The sequence below is a fragment of the Littorina saxatilis genome, linkage group LG10, assembly GCF_037325665.1.
Source record: "Littorina saxatilis isolate snail1 linkage group LG10, US_GU_Lsax_2.0, whole genome shotgun sequence".
Taxonomy (NCBI): Eukaryota; Metazoa; Mollusca; class Gastropoda; order Littorinimorpha; family Littorinidae; genus Littorina; species Littorina saxatilis.
The window spans coordinates 39,304,004-39,322,962 of NC_090254.1; the positions used below are offsets into that span (position 1 = coordinate 39,304,004).

General features: G+C 41.8%; 1 protein-coding gene across 1 annotated transcript; it reads right to left on the reverse strand.

The window, feature by feature from the left end:
* Positions 1-1,370: 1,370 nt before the first annotated feature.
* Positions 1,371-18,688, reverse strand: LOC138978801 (caspase drICE-like). The gene is made up of 11 exons (XM_070351588.1): positions 18,556-18,688; positions 15,036-15,209; positions 13,336-13,475; positions 11,794-12,060; positions 11,076-11,269; positions 9,440-9,498; positions 8,482-8,652; positions 6,182-6,455; positions 4,603-4,728; positions 2,333-2,427; positions 1,371-1,725 (listed from the first exon to the last, which is right to left on the reverse strand). Exons 2-11 carry the CDS (start codon positions 15,183-15,185, stop codon positions 1,612-1,614), a joined length of 1,590 nt encoding a protein of 529 aa, XP_070207689.1. The 5' UTR covers positions 15,186-15,209; positions 18,556-18,688; the 3' UTR covers positions 1,371-1,611.
* Positions 18,689-18,959: the final 271 nt, after the last annotated feature.

Consider the following 18,959-nt stretch of genomic DNA (forward strand, 5'->3'; position numbering starts at 1 on the left):
AAAACGCAATGAAAGCGAAAGCGCTCGAGTCGCACATTTATTTCCCTGTCAAGTAGGTTTAATTTGTACACATTAGAAAAAAAAAATTAAAAAAAAGTGATTGCCTACCTTCCTACCCTATTTTTTGGGCTATGTTACCTTAACCACACCTATTTTTTTGTGTGTGTGTGCCTAAGAACAGGCAGTACCTTCATAAACACTCCATTAATTTAGAATTCTATTCATTATTTTCATGCCTAGAAATGTCAACAAAAAGTCTGTAGAGTGTAGTATATATTTACTCATATGCAAAAACATGTTATCACACAGTCCTACATTGATATGGGCACATAATTATGTTACACTCAAAATATATATTATTTTTCACTAGTGTCGGCCTTATAAAAATATTAACTGGCTTGTCTGCACACGCACACACACACACACACACACACACACACACACACACACACACACACACTAATTGAGACTTTACATAGACACGTACACAAACGTTTTGTTTTGATAGTCAAATAAATCAGCCAATACAGTCAGCACGTCAGTATTTGAGCAAGCAGTTTTCTCTAAATCACCCTTCACAGCAGCCCGAGTTCTACTCACCGAAGTCTTTCCCCAAACGGGATGCAAGGTCTTAAAAACCACTTATAGCTCTTCCTACCAAACGATATACCGTACTTTCCGGGTCATAAGGCGCGACTTTTTTCCTCGAGTTCGACCCCTGCGTCTTGTATAACGAAGCGTCTAATCCGTGTATGAAATACGAAAAAAATCAAAGAGACCGCCTGAGTACCAGTCAAACAACTTGTGATAATGCATGTTTCAGCTACTAGGTACTGCCCTGGCCAAGTTTCCTCGAGCTCTCAAGCCACCCAGCTATCACAATGCCTGCCTTTGATCTGGCCGCACACACAGAGCACACATAATTATTTCCACTCTGTTAAACTCGGTCACTGACCGGTCACTGACCCGGTGCAGGAAGTATTTCCTCTCTCAGATATGACAGGGGAACCACCTCTCATGGCAAAAACTGGGTCATTGACCCCTGGGAAGAAGGTCGTGTCTATAAACAAGGCCACCCAGCTATCACAATGTCTTTGATCTCGCCGCACACACAGAGTTCGACTCTGTTAAACTCGGTCACTGACCGGTCACTGACCCCGAAGCAGGAAGTGTTTCCTCTCTCAGATATGACAGGAACCACCTCTCATGGCAAAAACTGGGTCATTGACCCCTGGGAAGAAGTTCGTGTCTATAAACAATGGACCTGGCTTTGATCTCGCCGGCTTATTTTCATTCTTTGACTATGGTGCGCCCTATCGGCCCCCTGCGTCCAATGGGTGACTGGATTACAATTTTTTTTAAAAAGAAGGGGATGCGTCTTAGATAACGAAGCGCCTTGTCACCCGGAAAGTACGGTACCTGAAATTGTAAGATGGAACCCCGCTTTAGGGAACTACATTTTTTTGTTTTGAAAATCAGGTCTTATACAAGAAAGAGCCTTAAGACTATATACAGAAAATTAAAAAAATATATAAATAAAAAAGTCTTAAAATTGGGGGTCTTATAAGGGGGGTTCCACTGTTATTGAGCACAAGGGTATGCTCAATCTCATCATTGTGAAGATGGTGGGGAGATAAGAAACCAGAACTTGGTCAGGGTGGATCTTGCCTCTGGGATGGTGAAGATTTGATTTTCAATGACTCTCTCTGTCATCCTTCCACTGATCTGCACACAAGCAGAAAGACCTAACTTATACACTAGAACCTGTCCTGATGACCACCTCTCGATAACGACCACCTGCCTAAAATATAATGACCATCTAAAAAGATCCAAGAAGTTTATTGCTATAAAATTCACCTTTCCATATTGACGAGCAGTTTCTAACGACCACTTTTGGTTGGTCCCTTGGGTGGTCATTATTGACAGGTTTAACTGTAGTCATTACAGAAAGTTGTTTAACATTTGTTATCATATCAGCCAGATATATCTTGAAAACTGTTACTACTAATAATTTTGACTGATGTAATAGTCACAGCAAGGGTTATTCGCTGAAACAAATTTATAGAAAAAAAGTTTTTTTTTTCACCTATACAAATAAAGGAACCAATCTCTGTAGCGTATCATGTGAACTGCAAAATGTGAGTGCGTGCGTACGTGTGTGTGCAGGCTCTCTGTGACTGTATGTATGTGTGTCCGTCAGTAACTTTCTCTCTCTTGAAGACGGAGAAATCAAAGGTTGAATTAACAGAGAACAGGGTTTTTTTTTGTTGTTGTTTTTTTTGTTTGGGGGGGGGGGGGGGGGGGGGGGCACTTTCCCTTGTTAAACACTTACCATAGTTTGCAGTTCCAATAGATGCTTGGTTTCTGCAAATTCTTCAAAAACGTCAACCAGAATTTGAATGAAGACTTGTCTGTAAGCCACAAAATCTACAAAACAAACAAAAAGGAGCAACAAAAATTACATCAAAGAATCGTAACAGTAAAACATGCATGGCCTATCAAGGTTATTGTTCACATCAAGAAACAGACCAAAACTGAGAAAATGATGTGGGTTTTTTAAATCACAAAAACGGTTTAAAAAAAAAACAAGCACATTTTTTACAATAATTCCTTTTTTGGGGGGAAGAATTACATCAATTGTTTCGAATATAATCACTGGGAACAGAGGATAAAAGCAGACCCTTTTAAATCAGGTCTTAAATTTACAGGGGTTTTAAACACAAAACCAACGACGGGCGCTGTGGCGGGGTGGTAAGACATCGGTCTCTTAGACTGAAGGTCAAGGGTTTGAATCCTGGCCGCGGCCGCCTGGTGGGTTAAGTGTGGAGATTTGTCCGATTTCCCAGGTCAACTTATGTGGAGACCTGCTAGTGGCTTATCCCCCTTTGTGTGTACACGCAAGCACGGAAAAGATCCTGTAATCCATGTAAGAGTTCTGTGGGTTATAGAAACACCAAAATATCCAGCATGCTTCATCCGAAAGCGGCGTATGGCAGCCTAAATGGCAGGGTAAAAACTGTCATGCATGTAAAATTCCACTCGTGCAAAAAAACGAGTGTACGTGGGAGTCTAAGACCATGAACAAAGAAGAAGAAGAATACAAAACCTGAGAAAACAGGGTCTTAAACAGGGTGAAGTCTAAATTGGGGGGGCCTTAAAAGGAGGGTTCCACTGTACCAGAAATCTAGTCTGGCTGTTTCCTGTGCAGCCTGGACAGTTTTTGCAGGAAGGAATTGTTGAATCAGGCATGGGAATTGTTCGCGGATTTCCGCGAAAAGTAAATTACGTTTCAGTGAAAATAAAAAATTGTCCGCGGCAAAAAAAAGGTAAATTAAATGATATGTATACTGTTGTCTCTCTGTCCATTATTTGCTTTCACGAGAACTATCAAAATATTGGTCTAAAATGCTAACATTCGTTTTCCTTCCGGGGGGTTTCGCCGCCCTGGTCCCCCCAACGTGACTCTGCCCCTGTACCCCGCCGGGGCCTAGGCGGCACCAGGACCTTGACCTATTTTCAGAGTTTTTTTTCTATTTTGGAATTCCCATGCCTGTGAATGAACAATGGTGTCTGCTCAGTGATTTGTGTTGCTTTTTTTGTGCATATTCATATCGGTTTATGCAAAATGTGGCACACCAAGGAGAAACTTGTTCTGAGACTAAGTGAAATGAGTTGCAGTTGCCGTTCCTTCAAGTGATGCTACTAAACGCTGCGCATAGCTAGCGCAGTGAATACGTATTAAGAAGCAGTCCTTCGTGCAGCACAACTGTGCTGCGTTTTACTGTGTATATTAAGAACAGGCTAAATTATCAGGTTGCGTTCACCAATCCATGTAGTTTCTACTGTTGCTTTCATCAAAGCATGGATGTGGGAGGGCATTTAATAATCACTTTTATACACAGGGAAGTTCTTCCAGTCTGGGCGACTCTTGAGGCTGTGACAACTGCTTCATATCTTACCAGACGAGTGTTTCTTAATGGCGAGACATGCTTTCGGCTAGCCGCTCCAAGAGCTAGGAAGCGAGAGTGAAAATGAAATGGTTTGATGGCTAGCTACGCAAGAATAAAGCACCATACCGAAAATGTTATCTGCACTGGTTGGTAAACAGCCTTGGACAGCCAACCAGATTGGCACCTGCGCGTAGCAATTAAGCAACCCAAAGGTATCCTTGCCTTCGCTAGCCAAATTCTAGCGTTCCTCGCGGCGAGAATTGCCCAAGAAACGGTACTTCCTCGCCCCACTCACCAATTCTCGCCATGAAGAAACAGGGGACTGTACAATAACCTACTGTCAAAGAGTCTGGTTGCGTTTCATCAACTGAGCCTGACCGCTCCTCGTTACAAAACTTTAGATACCCAGCATTGAACTGCAAAACCCTCCCCATTACAATATTTGCCTGACATATCATTGTCCCAGGGCAGCCCCCCCATACAAAGCGTGTGAAAATGAATAGCCTTACTTCCAACTGTGACATACAGGAATACCATGTCTGCTGATACCCAGCCATCAACTGCAAAACCCTTCCCAATACAATATTTGCTTGACGTATCTAAGTCCCAGGGCAGTCCCCCATACAAAGCGTGTGAACATGTAAAGCCTTACTTGCAACTGTAGCGTACAGGAATACCATGTCTGCGTAGTCATGCTGCATGCGGATTTGACTGAGACAGGCCATTGGCTGTATATCGCGATGGCACGGTCTCTGTCCAGCTGGCGTGTCCTCCATATCTGAGAATTAGAAGATATTTTTTCAATGGTTATATCGACATCAAAATGAAAGCATGCAAGCAAGCATATCGTTTTTCAAACAACAAATGCAGAAAAGCTTCTGGTCTGGATGCAGAGAGCAACAAATATAATTTTAAAACAATAAAAAAGTGCCATAATGATCAGGCAATCATTCTTTCCAGAAACTGATCATCAACAAACGCTTTCGAAGCTGATGAAACATTCCAGCCACTCAGAGTTACGCCCCAGACAGTGAGGCTAGGCTAGCATTATCCATGCTGCTGACCGACTTATTAAGACCAATGATTACCAGGAATATCTTACTCCACTGTGTATCTTATGGAGTGTGTGCTTGATCCCTGCATGATACCCTTGCTTTCAGCTATGCACATCAAAGCAACAATTTTCTGCTGATTGCTTGCAGTGTAAGCAGGCATGTTTTCATAAATTCACATGACCTAGCTCAAGCCAATCATGACCTCAGTCAAATCAACGCAGGCCAGCGATCATTGCCGCAAAGAATTTCGAACTCTGATGAGAATACTTTTCAAAAGATAATGGTATAATTAAAGGCATGCGATCATAGGTCTTACCAGATCATTCTGCTTGCTCTAACTTGCCTCATGTGCATGCAACTCTGCCACATTGCTTGAAAATCCTGGCAAAAGGTATTCTCGAAAAAACGCAGGGCTTGCCAAATCCCATTTCCCGTAACCTGGGGAAAGGTAAAAATTGGCCGGGAAGTACACATTCCCCAGGTTGCTTTCCCGCGGAAAAGACAACAATCGTATCTCTCAAAATGCACATTGGATGATTTTTGTTTACCTTAAACACGTTCCGCAAAGCCTGTCCATTCACAGATAAAAGAAAACAGTATTTGCGATGTCTGCTTCGTTGCCGAGTCTTTGGTTTTGTCGTCTGCTGTGAAACAAGAGAGTTGCTTCCCTTCCTGACAAATCGAAAATGTATTTTGATTCGCGAAATTTGATTGGTCCGTACTTGGACTTTAACCAATGAATGAGCTGTTTACAATTATACATCCGGAAGGAGGTCACATGTGTTGTTTGCAAGAGACGCGTTTGCAAGGATTTTTATGTGATCGTCTTTCTGTTTTTTAGTGCGTCGTGTGATTGTAATGTCATTAATAGAAAGGTTCGGATTCGTGAAAACATGGGCATGAAGACGATTCCGGAAACCTTGGCCTGGCTGTTCCTACAAAACTGTGTAGAGTGTCACTGTGACAAACCCAGTTATCAACTTCTTGTCAAAGAGAAACTAACACTTCATTAGAGCCACAACTGAATAATTATATCTGTGGTTTGTATGTGTGGAAACCTAAATATTTGGGGGGGAAATGTAGAAATTGGATTTACATTTCCCTGGGAAATACAGAAATTTTAAAATTTGGCAAGCCCTGAAACGTCTATTATGTTCTGACAATTATAAGTCTCACCTCCCCTGCAAGCCTGAATGATGAACAGCTTGGGCTTGTCCCTCATTCCACAACAATGGTGGCCACCAAATATGCTCTGCAGCTCCTGGACAGTAATGAAGGTCCCGCGTTTTGGGCTGACACAATCACTGCTCAGCTGTTCCGTATTTCCGTCCTTGCCATACAACACGTCCCCTGCTCCTCCGTGGGTGAGAATTGCAACCATGCATCCATCCACCTTGTTCTCTTGTTCCGTCAGTTGTGTGCAGAAGCTACTCAGGGTTGTCAGCATTTCCTGGAAACATATGATCTAGTCAAACATATAAGATCATGAAATTGTAAAGAAAAAAAAAAAGAAAAAATCTCCCCTCCTGGAGAAAAGGAGGGTTTTTTTCAAAGACCGCATCTGTGGTATATGACCAATAATCTGACCGCTACATGGAGTGAGAATCAGAAATGAGTACAAGAACTCCCCCCAAAAAGAATGAGGAAACTGTTGCATGCTTGTGATTTTTTTGCTTGAGCGTAGCAATTTTAAGCTTGGCGTGACAGGATAGCAATTTCTGTTACAAATAAAACAGTTCAAATACTGGATGTAATCTGTAAAAAAAAATGTCCACAAATGTGTGCATGCTTTCAAACTAAGGGATGAAGAACACAGACAAACAATCAAAACTCCACAAAACATGCTGCAGTCATATGAGAACTGACAAAAAAATGCATTTGGCGCCTAAGCTAGCAAGGATGGGTGCTTTTAGGCCTCTGGTATGCTCTTGTGAACGTTGCGTTCACAGTGTAGTTTTTAATAGTGCTAATTGATTAGCCTAATCGCACTCCTGTTTGACTTTTATTTATTCTGCCTCCAAAGGTATAATTGCAATGTTTTATCTGGGCAACATCCAGTTAGACAGAACGTACATACTTCCCACTGTTCCCAGTGTTCCAGCTAAAGTTCTAGCAGGCTTAGTTGGCAGTGATCGTTTGCATGATTACATCTGCTATATGTGATTATTTTCCAGTGTTTTTTTTTTTAAATTGGCACAACAGCTTTTCTTTTCCAAACTCCGATTGTCTGCCCTTCCTCGTCTAGGTTGGCATTCATTTAGCAGCAGGATTTCTGTTTCAAGTCCCTAGACTTTCACTACAGGAAACTTGAACCTTCATCTCCCGAGCTGGACTGAGTGTGTAAGCGGCAGAGAATGCCAAGAAGAAGAAGAAGACTGGAAACTTGTAGTGTATGCAAAAAGCCAACATGGGTCTGTTAGTAGAATTCCCCCGAAGAAATCAGTACAAAATTGGTACACCTCGAATGTACCAAAAATATACTGCCAACAAACTTCAGTACATTTGAGGTATACTGGAAATGAACTTTTTGTTTGTTTGTTTGTTTGCTTAACGCCCAGCCGACCACGAAGGGCCATATCAGGGCGGTGCTGCTTTGACATATAACGTGCGCCACACACAAGACAGAAGTCGCAGCACAGGCTTCATGTCTCACCCAGTCACATTATTTTGACACCGGACCAACCAGTCCTAGCACTAACCCCACAATGCCCGACGCCAGGCGGAGCAGCCACTAGATTGCCAATTTTAAAGTCTTAGGTATGACCCGTCCGGGGTTCGAACCCACGACCTCCCGATCACGGGGCGGACGCCTTACCACTAGGCCAACCGTGCCGGTCTGGAAATGAACTCCTCTTTTGAATCAATCAAGTTGGGTGCTACAGTGGAACCCCGCTTTTAAGACCTTCAAAAGTCTGAGAAAATAAGCTCTTAAAAAGGAGGGAGTCTTAAAATGGAGGTAGATTTACCGAGGTTATGAACAGAAAGTCTGACAAAACAGGGTCTTAAAAGGGAGGGAGTCTTAAATTGGGGGGTCTTAAAAGAGGTACATTTCTAGTATACAGGGCGTTCTACTGTATACTAGAAATGTACCTCTTTTATACTGAAAACGTACCTCATATGGACTTTGCCATTTTTTTGGTGAACTGAATTTCTGTATGCTGAAAATTTACCAATATAACTTTTTAAGCCTGTACTGCAAATATACTGCATTGACTCAGTTCATTTCTCAGATACAAGACTGACAAATTTCCATGTACTGAAAATGTACAGCAAAAACTTTGCCATAATTGTATGTGTTGAATTAGAAGGCTGCTTAATCTGTAACCTATTTTTGTCATCTGAAGGAGACAGGGATTTGTTTTCTGCTTCCATCAAAGTGTTCCTCTGTCCATTTACTATTGTGATGTCAAAAACTTCACCATGAAAGCTTCTAACAAAAAACAAACATGTAGACTTCAAGGCCAATACGCTCTTACCTGTGCCGAAAGGTTTCTCTTGGTCTCCACTTCAAACTGCAGATTGTCTTGAAACAAATGTTTCAGCCTCTGAGAGTCCATGTCCGTCCCGACACGATGCTTAAAGTGGTCAAAATCATGATTGTCAATGATCAAAGCTGATCCCCTGGGGTTCGAATCCATTTTATACCTCTGGAAAATCAAAATCAAAGCAACCAGTTTGAGTCATCTTTCTATAAACCGAAATTCCTGTTTCAGTCCAATGACCAGCAAAAGAAGTTTCTCTTATTTACATGTATTCATAACTACCTAGGTGTGTATTTATCCTATACCTGAACAAAGTAATAAACACCTAAATATTACTGTGGATCTACAGTCGCAATGCAAAGGTGAGTTATAGACTCAAAGACTCAAGACTAAATGTTACTGTCCTTGTAAAAACGAGGAAAATTACCATGCAGTGTCGGAAACAAAAATTGCCATGCAGCATATAGAAAAAAACCTTGCGGGGGATCATTTGGGGTGGTCGTCATGGGGAGGTTGTCAATATCAAGAGATAATAATAATAATGCATAATATTTTTAAAGCGCATATATCCAGGGTTAAACCCTGCTCAGAGCGCTGCACAATCATCAGGGGAAAATGATGATGACCAGGACAGGTTTGACTGTACATAATAAACATGCAAGAGTTGCTTTAACAATGTCAGAAAGTTGCATATGAATTAAGTTGAAAGTGAAAAAAACATTGAGGACCTTTTTTCAGGTTATTATTTTCTGCTAACACATGTGTGGTTTATCAGATGCATGTGTCTATAACGCAACTAAATTACCATTGACGAGTGCGGCCAAAAATGCGCTGCATTATTTGCATCGTAGGCCGTAAAATATGACAACTAACCAGCCAGCATAACAAATTGAACTAAATCATTATAATTTAAATTATAATATAATTAAAGGAAGAGAGAGGAACATGTTACCAAGCTGCTGTTAATAGCATGCTGCTCTGTGTTGGAGCGGGAGGATGAGTTGTTCAACCCTGAAAATATAAACTAACAGAAATAATGATTAGAAACCAAGAAAGAAAGAAACCAAGAAACATACAAAACAAAAAATGCTTATGGTTCTATACTCCCTCTCTCACACAAGCAAATGAGGTTTTTTTTAGTGTCCTCTCATTCAAAGACTAGGCTGACACAAATGCACAGGACCTAGAGTGACTCACATGCATTTCCCTGATGCGTTGCTAAGAAGAAAAACATCAATTGCATGTCATATAACAAAGATGTCAAAAATTATCACACAGACAGTCAGAAAACAATAAGGAAGAGTTAATTATCAAGAAACATATTTAAAGGCCCACTCTCTGCCTCAAAAGAGGTTTACAGCACGATTTGAGCTTTTCCTGAAAGAATCCAAACTAACACAATGAAACACACAAAGAAATTAGCTTGTATTAATATCGCTTGGCTACGACAAAACTCTTTCAAATCTCTCAATTTCAGAAGAAATCTGGCTTTCCTGTGCAGATTTGTTGATATGCCCGAGACAGGTAAAAGGACACAACCCCGTGCGATACACTCTTCACTTATTTGAAGTTATTTCCCTTGATGCTAGCAAAAAAAAAGGTCCCACTTTGGGACATTAAATCTCATATTCTCGAATGCAGTTCGTGCCGACACTTATTATTCAACACTGGGATCACTACAGGTAGGTGAATGTCTCCAATCTCCGTCTTTCTTAAGAATAAGAATAGAATAATAAGACCTGTATTCCAACTCTAATTTTTAAAATCTGTCTCACACCATGGGGGGAACGGATCAATACCATTATGGTTGATGACGCAAAATAAATTCTTTGAAAAATTCTCATGCCCATCGGAAAGCAGCCACTACGTGCCCTGGTGGTAAGCGTTCAAATGAAAGTATATTTGTTATGCATGTAAAAGCTTGGGGAAATCTGTGATCAGAAATTGATGGTTTATGGGAGGAAGATCAGTGGGCCTTTAAACAAATCAATAGAAGAACAATGATATTACAATTTCCCGGCATGTTTACGAGTTGAAATCTGTGATCAGAAATCGATGGTTTATGGGAGGAGGAGTGGGCCTTTAACAAATCAATAGAAGAACGATGATAGCACAATTTCCCGGCATGGTTGCGAGTTGCCTACAATCATGTTCACACGCTTGGACAAAGGAAACAGTATGTGTGGGTTGGTGAATGCACACACATTGACAGGCATTATGCACACTGGTCAATAAATATAAACAGACACAGATGAACACGCAGATGGGGGCCCGGTAGCTCAGTTGGTAGAGCACTGGACTTGTGATCCTAGGGTCGCAGGTTCGAATCCGGGCCAGGATGGACACCGGTCAACTTTATGTGCAGACTCAGAGACGGTATCCATGATCCACCCCCGTGTCACCACTGCGGCACGTAAAAGACCTCGGTCATTCTGCCATAAGTGCGGGTGGTTGATTACACCTAAACAGTCGCTTACACCTGGGTAGCACGACTCTGTTGCTGCTAGCTTTCCACTGGGAGAAAGTGACCCGAATTTCCCAGCGATGGGACACTTAAGTAATGAAAATGAAAAATGAAATATGAATACCATCACCGCTGGCAGGGATTGGTGCTGGAGTTTCATCCATGGGTCCAACGCTCCTACTATCACCACCCCCACCATCATCAACTTCAGCGCCTCCTTCTGTGTGACCTACATTTCCTGCCATAGCATCCATTGTGTCACCGGAAGCAGATGTCACCATGTTACCTGCTTCTGACCTCCAGTGTTGGATTGTGCTGCTGTAACGTACAAAACAAGACTTTGAGAGAGAGAGAGAGAGAGAGAGAGAGAGAGAGAGAGAGAGAGAGAGAGAGAGAGAGAGAGAGATACAGACAGACAGAGAGACCGACAGATCAGTCTAGACAGAGAAAATGGGGTAAGAAATAAATATTATATATGTCCATGATAACCCCTACAGACATTTGACACACTGTCAAAAATGAACTTACTTGTAAAATAATCCAACAACAGATAGACTGCTAATGTTCCAAAATTCAATTTAAAAAAAACAAAGACTTTTTTTTGGTCCTAAATTAAACGTTCCAATAACATATGAGTCTTGTTTTTTTCATTCTTACATGGTTGAGTTTGAGAGTGACATAGGTAAAACAGAAGATAACACACTCACCAACGCACGAACACATGCACATATTCTTTTCTAGCACAAAAGACATCAAAGTTGACATCTCTGTATTATTCCTATGTACACAAACAAATCAAAAAAAAAAACCACACTGGTAATCCATCTTAGCACAATAATCACTTTTGATTCACTCTTATGTCTTCAGGTTGTTGATCTCGACTTTGCTCCTGTTGTGACTGTAACCAAGGTGGTGGTTGTTGCTGCATATGTGTTTGTTGCTGCTGTGATTGATTAGCATTCTGCTGAAGGCGAGCTTGTTCAGTAACCATATCTGGTTGATGCAGCCATTGTACATGCTGCTGTTGTTGTTGCTGCTGTTGAAGGTAGTCGTGTCGCATTTTCATGAGATCTCCGTCACGGACGGTGCCACCAGCTTCTTCATATTTTCTGGAATTAAATTTGTGCTCATTTGGTAAACCACACATTCTATTTTACATTGTGTTTTCCATCATGATTATGATGGGCTGTTTGTAACTAAATTAAAAATGTGTCCCATTGAAATTTGATAATTGAACGTCATAACCCTGTGTGGTGAATGGTCACATCAGTCCAAATCCCAAACCCCCAAACTGTGTATTGCTCTAGCTTGGGACGATTTGAGACATTTTGGCCACAAGTATCCCTTGTGCTAATCCTAAGTGAGATTCAGTACCAGTACAATGTACTTATCAATTTCTATCATAAGAAGAAAAGTATGTGGAGGTTATGGGGTACTGCAGGTAACTATCAAATAGACACAAGAGCAGATGGTCAAAATACTTTTCATATGTCTTCATGCAGCTTAATCAACAATTCTTATTAAATTCATATCTTTCTTTATTTGGTGTTTAACGTCGTTTTCAACCACGAAGGTTATATCGCGACGGGGAAAGGGGGGAGATGGGATAGAGCCACTTGTCAATTGTTTCTTGTTCACAAAAGCAATAATCAAAAATTTGCTCCAGGGGCTTGCAACGTAGTACAATGTATTACCTTACTGGGAAAATGCAAGTTTCCAGTACAAAGGACTTAACATTTCTTACATACTGCTTGACTAAAATCTTTACAAACATTGACTATATTCTATACAAGAAACACTTAACAAGGGTAAAAGGAGAAACAGAATCCGTTAGTTGCCTCTTACGACATGCTGGGGAGCATCGGGTAAATTCTTACCCTTAACCCGTGAGGGGCATTAAATTCATATGCCTTATATCGAGTTCCAGCAACCTGTATCAATATATCATAACTATTTATCCTATCAATACAAATTTGAATCCGTATTGGATATGATAAGATAAGATAAGAAAATGTTAATGTCCATTTTCATTTTACATAAACATAGAAATTTGTCTTTTGGCACCACATCGCGTATTGATTATTCGAGCGTTTCGTGTAACCTTAAGTCTTCAGCATCTTTTTTCATGCAACAACAAATTAGCTAGCGACAGCATTTAACCCTTACACTGGTGCAATTCTGTAACACGTTACATAGCCACTGGTGAATTAACAGAAAGAAAATTAACAAAAAACGGTCATATAGGTTTTCGCATCCATGGAAGGTAATCGGAACCGACCAAACAGACTGAGCCAGTAGCGCGACATATGTCGTGACAACCAGGTGACAGTATACGTAAAGTAGCGCGACATATGCCACGACAACCAGCCTAAGGGTTAACATACTTTAAAATGTCTTCAGCAATGTGCCCTTGGCCTATAGCATCGTAGTAGAGACATTTCAGAAATGTCCAGTAGTCTCTGGCCGGCCTCCTGGGTAGATCATCAATGAGTTTACGAACTTGATCCATGCGGCGGACCTTGAACTGCAAAAGTAAAGGTAGGTATATATATATCTTATAGAGTTAAACACCAAATAAATCTTTAAGAAAGTTGCACCCGCCCTCCCATTCACACATATGTATGCACCCTCACCACACACACACATGCAAGGACCCATCCCCCCATACACATATGTTTGCATTAACCCCTAGGCTGGTTGTCGCGACATATGTCGCGCTACTTTAGGTATACTGTCACCTGGTTGTCACAACATATGTCGCGCTACTGGCTCAGTCTGTTTGGTCGGTTCCGATTACCTCCCAAGGATGCGAAAACCTATATGACCGCTTTTCTTTATTTTTCTTTCTGTTTATTTTTATTTTTTTTTATTTTTATTTTTTTCCTTACACCTGTTCCTTGTCCCGGTGTGCACTCACGCCGCCCCGTCCCTGCACTCGCTGCTCCATCCACATCTGAATTTCGTTCCGCTGCCAGACTTGTCGATTTTACAGACGCTCCAGGGAGGGATGTCGGGTCGTTGCGGTAGGCTACCCTCGGAAGATGACACTGCACTTCTGCTGAGTCACTTCGACGGTGTTCAGTAGTGGGTCTGTCCCGAGCTAACGGACGCAGCCCACTACCTACTATGCCCCCACCTAACGACATTGACTGCTAAGTCGCGGAGCCAGACTGAGTGAGGGTCCCCTCCAGAGAGCAGACCGCCACCACGTCCCTCCGTCGACCCCCCAGAACGTCACACGTTGAGGACTGACAGCAGAAGTACTATTCAGGGAAGGATCGAACAGGAACACTGAGACCAAGGTCACCATGAGAGCTCCGGGCATGAAGGGCCACAAGAGCAAGGACACTTTATAATTTTGGATGATTAATGAGATGAGGATGATTATAATGATGATGCTATGGATTTCCAATTTGGTTTGAGACTACGTGACAGGGCAGCACTCTACGCTTACTGTCATAATATATCCTGGTGTCAACCAGGCCCGAGAACTGACGCACCTGCGGTGTTGGTCAGGTAAACAGAACCTGAGCACCCTCAAAGTCGCATTCGTTAAGTGAATGACCTCGGCTGTGTGATTCCAGCCTTCCCATCGGAACCATAGCACTTCCACTCTGGATAGGAGCCGACCGTAGCCCGAAAAACCCACATGACCCTGATGGGATTCGAACCCACGACCTCCCGGCCCGCAGCCCGATGCGCTAACCACTGCGCTACGGGGGCCGTTTTCTCTCTGTTTATTTAACCAGTGGCTATGTAACATGTGTTACAGAATTGCACCAGTGTAAGGGTTAATACACACCACTACCTCTCCCCCACTCCCATGTATGCACTTGCACACAGGAGCACACACACATTCTTCAATTGAAGTTGCATGCAAGAACAATATTTACATCAGATGTATACAAATGTGTGTTTAATAAACCTCTTTCAACAACTATCTTATCAAAATTCACATGTTAACTTTGTAGTAATACACACACAATATTAATCGCTGATAATGATAATGCGAGCTTCATCCCCCCACCCCCCACCTCTCTCCTTTTTTTCTTGCATGGAACTTGGAAGAGCATTTTGAACTTACCAGTATCATTTCCGGGTCAGGAAAGACCCCACCCTGAACGAGATGGTCCATTATGCCCTCAACGTTGGTCAGGTTCTTGACCAAGTTTACCCTGTTGTTGGTCAGCGACTTTCTCATCGCCTCGTCAAATCCACGGTCCATTCTGGCCATTGTGCTGTGTGTTTTTCTTTGCTTCTTGAATACAATTGAACAAAAGAAATATGAATTAAAAGGCAATGCGACTATACACACACATGAACACAGAAATAAAAATAGAAATACACACACAAACTTTCCCTTTGCTTGCTCAAAACAGATACACAGCCTTACTACATTCGCACTGCCATGGCTATACGCACTCCGAGTATAAACGCGATTCAGCCCCTGTATACACTCCGGCGTTAACTTTCGGTCGCGAAGCGAATTTGTAATCCAAAATAAGCCACTTGACGGTAGGATCGCAGAGCAGTTGTGCAAAAACAATTTGATGCTCAACTCTCGGAGTGTACATGTATGGAAGACCAGACAACCACATCAACACTCGGAGTGTCATTCGACGCCATTTTGCAAAGGAGCGCAGTGCACTTTCAATTCATAGTATCAAACAGGGGTGGGACTCTCTTGTGATGAAAAAAGAGGAAATCCCTTTGTTCTATAGCTAGGGGGGTTCCCCGATTTTTTCTAAATGGTACATTAAAATCTGTGCAATCTGGTGCATTTTGAGACTAAAATTCAACTCGTTTGGATCAGGTAAACAAGTCGCATAAGGCAAAATTACTACATTTAGTCAAGCTGTGGAACTCTTAGAATGAAACTGAACATAGTCCGCCGCTAGTGCAAAAAGCAGTGAAAGTGACGAGCCTGTTTGGCGCGGTTGCGCTGTGCTTCATAGCACGCTTTACTGTACCTCTCTTCGTTTTAACTTTCTGAGCGTGTTTTTAATCCAAACATATCATATCTATATGTTTTTGGAATCAGGAACCGACAAGGAATAAGATGAAATAGTTTTTAAAACGATTTCGGAAATTTAATTTTAATCATAATTTTTATATTTTTAATTTTCAGAGCTTGTTTTTAATCCGAATATAACATATTTATATGTTTTTGGAATCAGAACATGATTAAAATAAAAGTAATTTTGGATCGTTTTATAAAAAAATAATTTTAATTACAATTTTCAGATTTTTAATGACCAAAGTCATTAATTAATTTGTTAGCCTCCATGCTGAAATGCAATACCGAAGTCCGGCCTTCGTCGAAGATTGCTTGGCCAAAATTTCAGTGCCGCCTCAACTTTTACAAAAAGCCGGATATGACGTCATAAAAGACATTTATCGAAAAAATGAAAAAAACATCTGGGGATATCATACCCAGGAACTCTCATGTAAAATTTCATAAAGATCGGTCCAGTAGTTTACTCTGAATCGCTCTACACACACACACGCACACGCACACACACACACACACACACACACACATACACCACAACACTTGTCTCGATTCCCCCTCTATGTTCAAACATTTAGTAAAAAAAAAAAAATCCCAACCAAACATAAAAAACACTTTCACACAACAATGGTAACAATGTAATGGTGCATATTTACGTATTAAACCATGTATCCATAATCCAATACTGGCAATAGTATGATCCAAGTGACGCCCCAATGCATTGAAGCTCGATCAACATGACTAGGCCCCCCAAAAAAATAGGTCTGTTTATGGTAACCCGACCGACCCTATTTTTTTCGCGCGACCCTAGACTTTTTTTTGGCATTTGGGGGGGGGGAAAAAAATCTTTTGGGTTTTTTTGCAAAATAACGTAAAAATATGGTTTTTGGGGGAAGAAAAAAAAATTTAAAAAAATAAAAAAATCCCGACCTACCGACCCTATTTTTTTGGCCTATGTTACCGTAAACAGACCTATTTTTTTTTTGGCCCTATTAGTTATCAGGAGTTTTCAGACAGCACAATTTAACTCTCAAGCCTCCAGTGTTCTGTTCCATCTTCTTCTTCTTCTTCTTCTTCAGCGTTCGACGATGGGTGTTCCATCTTCACTTCGCTCCATATCATTCAGTCAACAAGTTATAGATACTGTGATGAAATGGGACGCGGAAAAATAGATTACTCCAGTGGAATTCGTAAGTTGTGTCCGCGGAAATCCGCGGATTCGCGGAAAAGTCCCACCCCTGATCAAAGTACGCATGGGACAAACATACACACACAACTGATGCTGCCACGTCAGTTTATTGTCAGAGTATGGAACACACTTTGTGTGTATCGACCTGAAAGTGGTTGTATTCTATATATGAATGTGCATTATTTGCCAACCCTCGAACCTCCGAAAAAAAATATAGCAGAAGTCAATACTTCAGATTGATTCTTCATTGGCTACTTCCTAACGTCTTGTTAGGTGGCATTTATTGACTAAAGAGTTGTTACAGAGCTTTTCATTGTCGGAGTGTATACAGACCCATCGATCCTGTATACACTCGGAGTGCGTATATATTGCTTTTGCTTACTAGTACTACATTAGCATGAAAACAGTCAGTTTCTAATTCAGACTAGCTCTAAACTATATAACGCACGAGTCTGCATTACAATTTACATTGCAGTAAGAATCAGGCATGGGAATTCCAAAACAGAGAAAAACTCTGAAAATATAGGCTAAGGTTCAGGTGCCGCCGAGGCCCCGGCGGGGTACAGGGGCAGAGCCCCGTTGGGGGGACCAGGGGAGCGAAGCCCCCCGGAAAGAAAACGAATTTTAGCATTTTAGACTAATATTTTGATAGTTCCTGTGTAAGCAAATAATGGATTGCCGCGGACAATTTTATATTTTCGCTGAAACGCAGGGTTTCATTTACTAGTGCGCCTTGCGCCAATGGCGCATAACATCTCAAAATGTCCCATTGGAATTTCCTTCAGTGCGTCAAAGGGCGCACTGAGATTACGTACCACTGCGCCACCCCATGCACCCCTTTTCACGGGAGTACAGTGTTCGGAAAGACCAAAGCAAATGGGCGCCAAGCCAAGCAACTTGCGAGTTTGTGAAATGTGCTGTGATTAGCTTTTAAAATGTAATTCATTAGTATTCAACCACTCCTACTAACTATCTGTACGGGACCGATCTGTGCTTGCGCGTTTACCTCTGTGGAAACTGTCAAAACAAGCGATATAATCGATCGATTCACAGACCCACGTAAAAAAGCAATGTACCATTAGAATTTGGTTGAGGGGGACAAATGTCCCATTGTCTTTTTCTTCCAGGCTTAAACCCTGGAAACGTAATTTCCTTTTCGCGGAAATCAGCGATTTCGCAGACAATTCCGCCTGAAGAATGAGCTCACCTGGCACTTATTAATTCGAAATACAAGAAACAACGAGGGGCCATCGATGATCGATACAGAAACTTCATCGATGGTCCCTCGTTGTTTCCTGAGGAAGAAACAGCACTGCCAGTGTCACCACATTTTTCCTCTGTTGTGACGCAGGACAAGCCGCGTCGAGCAGCATTCTGAGTTCACTATCAACCACTGAAGCTTACCTTATGTTAAGAATTTGACAACAAGTACAGTTTTGTCGTAGTGTACGCGCGATCACACACGCGAGTCGTTCTTCCTGATTCTGTGATGAAGAATGGAACCAAAACCTGCAAGGGAGTTCACTCTCATCACGGTTCTCTCCCCTGAAATGCTTCCATTTTTCAACTGGTTCGCGCGTACGTGGAAGAGCGCATCAAGGGAGGTAAGTTATTGTCTGGCAAGGAAGACTACCGGAAGCTATATCAGGTTTCGTTTTCCCTGTCGCAACTCGATCTCTGCTTTTGTACAGGAGCAATGCGACAGCTTGCAGAGTTCCTGCGAATAGAATTTTCCACATGAGCCTCGGCTTCCAATTTGAAACAAGTTTACTGAGAATGCTGCTTGTCTCTGGAAGGCAGAAAGCTAG

Bases quoted from the DNA above. Each gene is read 5' to 3' on its own strand.
- LOC138978801 (XM_070351588.1), bottom strand. From the start codon at position 15,185: ATGGCCAGAATGGACCGTGGATTTGACGAGGCGATGAGAAAGTCGCTG. The intron at 11,270-11,793 runs GTGATTATTGTG...TGTACGTTACAG, and splicing joins GACATAAGAGTGAATCAAAA to CAGCACAATCCAACACTGGA. The intron at 2,428-4,602 runs GTAAGGCTTTAC...TTTGTTTTGTAG, and splicing joins CCTGTACGCTACAGTTGCAA to ATTTTGTGGCTTACAGACAA.